At 42.8% G+C, this 7,104-nt stretch overlaps 2 protein-coding genes across 2 annotated transcripts in view; one reads left to right on the plus strand and one right to left on the minus strand.

Moving 5' to 3' along the window:
* Nucleotides 1-1,173: 1,173 nt before the first annotated feature.
* Nucleotides 1,174-3,460, minus strand: si:dkey-251i10.1 (ADP/ATP translocase 2). The gene is made up of 4 exons (XM_031869100.1): nucleotides 3,350-3,460; nucleotides 1,986-2,472; nucleotides 1,750-1,890; nucleotides 1,174-1,608 (listed from the first exon to the last, which is right to left on the minus strand). The coding sequence occupies exons 1-4, from the start codon at nucleotides 3,458-3,460 to the stop codon at nucleotides 1,451-1,453; spliced, it is 897 nt and encodes a 298-aa protein (XP_031724960.1). The 3' UTR covers nucleotides 1,174-1,450.
* A 3,008-nt stretch (nucleotides 3,461-6,468) lies between these two features.
* Nucleotides 6,469-7,104, plus strand: part of LOC116395353 (GDNF family receptor alpha-4-like) — a 20,876-nt gene continuing 20,240 nt past the window's right edge. Inside the window, exon 1 of the mRNA XM_031869187.1 lies at nucleotides 6,469-6,938. Coding sequence (XP_031725047.1) covers nucleotides 6,884-6,938 — 55 coding nt within the window. The 5' untranslated portion in view covers nucleotides 6,469-6,883. The remainder of the gene's footprint in view (nucleotides 6,939-7,104) is intronic.

Below are 7,104 nucleotides of genomic sequence, written 5' to 3' on the forward strand. Positions count from 1 at the left end.
TAAATGTCTATTTACATTAAACACCTTTATAATGTACAATACAGACTAATGCACCAACATAATATATATTACTATATGTATTAACATCTGTCATTCATAAAGTTAGCTCTTCTTACAGTACATAAGTGAACTGTGTAGCAGTTCACGGCCCAGGTGACGGTACTGTGTCCACCTTCATACACTTTGTCACAGTATCCTGATAACCTCATTGAGTAACATGGGCACACGGGAGGTTCACTTACTTGCCACGGGCGCCCCCTGCTGTCGGTCTGTGATATCTCACACTAAGAGGATTTAAGCGACGGAGTAGCGTACTTTGAAACTTCTGCTTGTATGTCACCGCCTAAAATGTTTTACCGACGGTTCCTCCTCCGTAGGATGTTTTTGTCTTTTACTGGACTATAAACTGAGGCCTGTAGGAAGTAATAAACACGCTGTGTTCCCGTGAGGCGGAAGCTGTTTACATGACAGCCGATAGCGGCTGCTAAAGTACCACGTATGAAGTGAGTACGATCGGCTAAATTATAATAATGGCTGCAGATTTGACTGGTAAAAGTCTTTATCTTTAGCCAAACCTTCACCAATCTCTGGCATCTTTCACACCTTGTAATCACATTTCTTCCAATATATTTGAAGTGAACCATGGCTAAGTTCATTTACTATATAAACTAGGGACTGCTAGATGTATTGTATTTATTCTACACTGCAGGGCCTGGTACATTTTAATCCTTAACTGCACTTATTTTCATTGACACATTTAGATGGTTATGTAACACGATGTTCCTACACAGCATTAAAATATAGCATGACTATATCCAACAGCTGGTCTGCTTCCCTGCCGTTTGCGTTAATGACTGAAACAACTCTGGAAAGTCATTTAAATTTCACAGGAAAGATATCCTTCAAACAACCCAAACCTCAGAAGGTAACTTTTATCATCACCACAAAATTAACGAGCATAAATGCATCGTCTGGTGCAGTCTCTCAGGAGGAGTTGACGGGTCAGGTATTCTCTACAATCCCAGTAGTGACCACGGTCAGACCAGGAAGGCTCAGGAAGAGATAAGCACGAGTAAATATAGCAGTTAGGTGTAATCCACTTCGTGCATTTCATTATCCAGTGAGTGCTCATCTCATGCAGTGGACAGTTGAAGAGACATTTGACATCAAGTGTTTAGTTTGTTCCCCAGAATACATTTATTCAAGTTGGGACCATACAAACCTAGTGAATGACAGAAGGAGGTATCAGATTTCTTTAACAGGAATGACATTGGTAAAGGAGGATGTGGAACGTTTAAAATCTTAAAGATGCACAAAGTACAGCCATCGCCCAAAACTAAGGGTGAGACACTATAGTTTGTTCCCATAAATAAGGCAGAATGCAGAGTCCATAGAAATGGAGAGTTATTACATTTAGCCAAATTGGACAGTGGTGTGACAATATGACAAATTACATGACTTTCTTCAGCTCATCGTACAACACCAGCACAAAGGCGCCGCCCATGCCTCTGAGCACATTGGACAGGGCCCCCTTGAAGAAAGCCTTGCCACCTTCATCACGTGCGATCTTACGCCAGCAGTCCATGGTGCCGCTGTACATGATGTCGGCTGAGGAAGGCAAGAAAAGAGGAGTTAAAGAATGCGAGTAGAAGTGAACCTATGGCATCTAAAAATATGGTTCCATGTTGTAGTGTAGTTACAGCAGTAAAACTGTAAAGACTTCCGTTAATTAAATTAAAATAAACTCACCTCCTTTGCGACCGGACTGCATCATCATACGTCTACGGACAGTGTCGAAGGGATATGAGGTCAGACCAGCAACGGCTGTCACACTCTGTGCAATCATCCAGCTTACCAATATGCTGGTGTTCTTAGAGTCTGGAAGCATACCTGTAAACACGTAAAAGGGGAAAAATTACAGATCTAGAAGACGAACCACTAAGGAGGTCGTACTGCATGCGTTTGCCACTGTAAAATCTACGCACCTTTAGCTGTGTCATAGATTCCAAAGTATGCAGCCCTGTAGATGATGATGCCCTGCACGGACACATTGAAGCCCTGGTACAGACCCCTCAGGCCGTCAGACTTGAAGATCTTTTTCAGGCAGTCTCCTAGACCACTGAACTCTCTTCCGGCTCCAGCCTTTCCCACATCAGCAGCCAGACGGGTACGGGCGAAGTCGAGGGGGTACACGAAGCAGAGAGACGTGGCTCCGGCGGCACCACCGGAGGCCAGGTTACCGGCGAAGTACCTCCAGAACTGGGTGCGCTTGTCGACGCCATCAAGGAAGACCTTCTTGTACTTATCCTTGAAGGCGAAGTTGAGGGCCTGGGTGGGGAAATATCTGATGACATTGGCAAGGTTACCTCTCCAGAAGGAAATGAACCCCTGCTCCTTGGGGATACGGACAATGCAGTCCATGATACCCTTGTACTGCATATCCGCGGTGATCTGCTTACTGGCATGCTGGACCTGGAATAATGAAAAAGAAAGAAGTGTTGAGTTTAAAAACAGGAACGCTAATCAACTGCTGAGCTCGAGTAAATCACAAGGTCTCATTGTTGTGACCTTGGTGCACGTTAATCTATAAAATAAAAGCTGCATAGTCGAAAATAAAGTGCACTTTGACAGCAGTGTTGACTAGAAATCGAATGATTATGGCAGCTATATGTTGCATCTTCGTTCATTATTTGATTTCAGATAAAACAGCTTCTATAATTATCATCATTATCATAGTATAGTAAGACAACTGATAAATACAGGAAGGTTTAGAAATAATGTAGTGCACGTTTCACAGAAAAAGGATGTAAAATGTGATGATCCGGCTGTCAATCACTCCGCCGGGCCTCAGTGCAGCCATCGCGATTAACGCTAGCTAACATTAACGCTACATAAGACACCGGAACTATTTCATAGACAATTAAAGCTCAAATATAACCGTAATGTTATTTTGTTTAACTACACTATGAACTAGTATGTATGTGAATGAAACAGAGGTGTTGTCGTCTATTAGTACATTTTGTCCTAACATCAGTACGTTTGTCCTTTGTTAGCTAACGTTCCGCCGGCTAAGGTTAACGTAGGAAGCTAACGTTAGCAGCCAGGCTCGTGTAGGTCATTTCCCGTCCAATGGTGACCTTACATCCTTAAACCCGTCACTCTTAAGAGTTTCATTCATTTTCACATCACCACATGCTAGTGAGCTATATGTTAAACTATTGAGCCTTGTGGATACGTGATGACAACCGGCAGAGACAAGTACTTAACTTTGTCTCAAAGGCAGTTAGCAAGAACGCACACAAGCTAGCCGGCTAACGTTTGGAAGTCTAACAGAAGACGTTTTTTTTACCTGAAGGAGAAGCTTCACTCTCTCGATGGGAGCAACGGCTGTTTTGGAGATGGCGGCGGAGATGCCACCAGCCAAGAAGTCCTTGGCGAACGATATAGCCGTCTCATTCATGTTTCGATGTTCTTGATGTGCCTTTCAGATAAACCAGTAAACGAGATATACCCCACTGCCCTCTACAAACGATGGCCTACTCCGACGAAATGGCCGATTGTATGAACTCGTTGCGGATTTATATAACACAATAGCTCGCGATACAACACGAGAACTGTGATTTCGGGCTGTTGGCCAATCCGCCGACGTCACACAGCTCTCCGCCAATCAAACCGCAGAGATAGCGATGCCGTCATAATGCGTATTTTGCTGCGCACTAGGCGAGTAAATTATGGTGTTACCAAATACAGGTGAAGAAACTAATTTTAGACGTAAACCCCGATAAGTTACTGTACGGACCGTGTTCTTTTTTGGCTTCTTGCTCACTGTCACGGCCACAGACCAATGAAGACACCGCTAGGGTGTTACATACATGTGCTCTTACAGGAAAGTCACAGGGTCATAGGGCGTTCAAGGACTTCACAGAGGCCTTTAGGTCACTACTAACAACATATTTCAACTACTATTAAATAACTCTCAGCTAACGTGACGACCGTGAGAAATAATACATAATATTTTATGGTTGCTTTTTTAGTGAGGTGCATTCCTCTGAATTATCATGTCTTACATAACCTAGTCTGTTAATAGTGTAGCAGGTCTTATACATCCATGAGGTTTCTTATACATCCATGAGGTTTCGGCTTCTGGACGTCGTTCCAATAGGCTAACACTTGAGTCTATTTTGTACTCTTTGCAAAATCCTCATGTTATTCGATGTCAGATGTCATGTTCTTGAGAAACATGGTGTCACGTGTCTGCACCAATTTTTTTTTTTTTTACAGTCTATGGTCTGTAGCTCCACTGCTGGCCCCACAAGACCTCACCTGTTGAAAAACATTGTGTTTTTTTGACGAAAGCTAAGTCCTGTTACTGTGTATCATAGATAAAGATACAGATACAAGTGCTTCATAATTGCTAAAATTCCAAAATATAAAATCTCATTCATCCAGCTCAGGCTTGAACAAAGTTGTCCACTAGAGGGCGGCAAGAGACTTAATGTCGATCTCTTTATTTAGTCGGTGAACATAACTCCATAGACTTACTGCATGCAGAGGGACATCCATATCCATATATCTATCTAAAAAAAACAGTGTATGTGCCATTCAATATATTTTTATGATCAAACAGGCCAATGAAGCTTGATATATTGGTGACTTCCTGTTGCACTCAAGGTCTCAATGTTGTGACAATATGTTCTAGGTGAGGATATATTCCTGTGAGTTAAAACTACTTAACTACTTGTGTTTTATTTCAAGCCTCATCAAGCAACAGAACTGAAAGAAAAAGATGTTCCTCATTAAATGCCAGCTGTTGAATAGTTGTCTCCGGGGCCTTGTTTATAACCTAATGTACGTTTAGTGTTTAGTGTGACACAGATAAGACTGTTCTGGTTAGAACACTGGCTGTACAGTAAACACCTTTAACTCACAGTAATAAGCCAACGCTCACATTATTAAAGTCTTTGTAAGTTACAGGAGGAACCTGCATGTCAAGGCTGCATCTGCACATGGTTGACCACGTGGAGGAGCTGCTGTGATGCCATGCAGTCAAACCTCTGAGAAATCCTGCCATAGACCAACTACTGAAGCTCGAGTAGGAGACCAAGGTAACAACCTACTTATCTGAAAACACACACTTGTGAAATATGATTCACTCACTCATTCTGCAATTGTTTGTTTTATTAAAGGCAGACTGCTTTGTCTTGGTGCAGTGAAAGGTCTCCTTGTGCTGCCATGGTTGCTGTTGATAGCAATGCATTTTTACAAGCTTTGCTTTGCTGTCCTTGTTTGGTTGAATGTGTCTTTTAATGACTGTCCACTTGTATTTCTAACTGCCACTTGAGCATCCAGTTGAACAGGAGGTGCAAATGAATCAGTGAGGACTTTTTGCACATTGCTTTTGTTTTCTTTTAGTGAGAGTGCAGTATTCTTTACTGGGAATTGGGTAATTCTAAAGAAATTACGGTGAAAAAAAAAGTGTTGAGTGATTTTTATTTAAAAAAATAGATCCGATCTGCATTTAATTTGATTAAGGGATTTAGTAGCACCGTTAGCTGCTAGCTGCCGGCTCAGCCCTCTCCATGTTGCTCAATGTCCATGAGGCAATAGATCACCTCCAAAATCTTCAGAGGGTGCTAGTGAATATGACAGCTGCTATGTGATCAAACTCACAAATGTCTTTAGTTTTGTGATTACATCCTTGGAGAGAATAATAAAGAGGGTTGAAGCCTTTATCGTACAGTATCAATTCGTATGCACACAAACTGCACAATCAATCAGTTTGTTTGGATGAAACAAAAACAAAAGTATACGTCACTATCACAGGTGTGTTCCCGAGCTTTCAGTGTTTCTCACTGCATGTCGTCCCCTACGGACCGACCCTTTCCACACACAAGTCAGCTGCAGCAGTGGAACAAGTAAAGATTTCACGGTCCCAGTTCTGCTGTAAGCTGATATGAATGGAGAAGGCAGTTGGGCTGCAGACTGGTCTCAAAGCAGAAGGGGGAAACATATTTCATTTGACATGTAAGCTCACCTCTAAAGGCACCTGTGGGGGGGGAAACAAACCAGTACTTACAACCAGAAACACAGTCCAAATCAGAAGACAGTGTTGCTCCTCTTCAGCTCAAAATGTAGCTCTAACGCATTCATTCAATGGATATCTGTTTTAAGCACACAGTCAGCCTTTTTTAAACCATTAAAACACAATTAAAAAAACATTTCGGTTAATTAGCTTAGTGAGTGATACTTCTGTTGCTATGCTACAAATATGTAACCCCCCTCAACACAATAGAGTTTTCTAAGCAGTGTAGTAGACCCCTTGTGTTGCCCATCATGCTGATGCCTAAACTAATGTCTGAAACAGACCAGCTGTTCTCCCACAGGAAACATTCTCACACCCCATGGGCATATTCAGTCCTTACAGGGACCAATCACATTGCGCCTTTAACAGAGAGATGCGCCATGCAGTCCAAGCGCACTGATCTCAACTCTGACTGGACAACTGTGGAGCTGCGATGCAACCACGCGCAAGTCCAAATGCGACACACAACTCGCGCTTGGAGTCGGACTTGAATTGATGCAGATGAACTTTTTTGGATGAATGTTTTGGAAATCTGCGTCACCTAGAGATCGATAACCTTGTAATTGGGATTCCGGAAAAAAATAAATGGGACAACAAAAATCGCGAGAACTTGAATCGGTCCAGTGTGCGTGCACGGTTCAGTTTAGCCAACTTTGTGCAGTAGCCCGTCCGATCTGCCACAGTCCGCGCGGGCGCAGCAGCAGTAGTAGCAGCAGCAGAGCAGGCGGCTGGATGTGGCAGGAGACGGGTCACTGAGCTGCAGCGAGACGGTTGCGAGTTTCCTCAGTCCCCAACTCTTCAATGTCACCAGATAGGATGATGATCATTGGACTTCTGCTCAGTGTCTTCTCTTGTGGTAAGTAGCTACATCTCTAATTTCTACCAGCTGGTATCTCTGTTTTACATGTAGAATATATTCAGCCACCTTTGAGATCGTATCATCCACAGTCTGTTAAGTCTGTAGTGTGGATTCCCTTTGTCTTGTCTTCCAGTATCCAGAACTTGAACACTAACGCACACTT

Source organism: Anarrhichthys ocellatus, unplaced genomic scaffold, assembly GCF_004355925.1.
Source record: "Anarrhichthys ocellatus isolate YVR2014 unplaced genomic scaffold, GSC_Weel_1.0 scaffold46, whole genome shotgun sequence".
Classification (NCBI taxonomy): domain Eukaryota; kingdom Metazoa; phylum Chordata; class Actinopteri; order Perciformes; family Anarhichadidae; genus Anarrhichthys; species Anarrhichthys ocellatus.

Coding starts and splice junctions, on each gene's coding strand:
- si:dkey-251i10.1 (XM_031869100.1), bottom strand. CDS start 3,460: ATGAATGAGACGGCTATATCGTTCGCCAAGGACTTCTTGGCTGGTGGC. Junction 1,891..1,985: donor AATCTATGACACAGCTAAAG/GTGCGTAGATTT, acceptor ACGTGTTTACAG/GTATGCTTCCAGACTCTAAG. Junction 1,609..1,749: donor GCAGTCCGGTCGCAAAGGAG/GTGAGTTTATTT, acceptor TGCCTTCCTCAG/CCGACATCATGTACAGCGGC.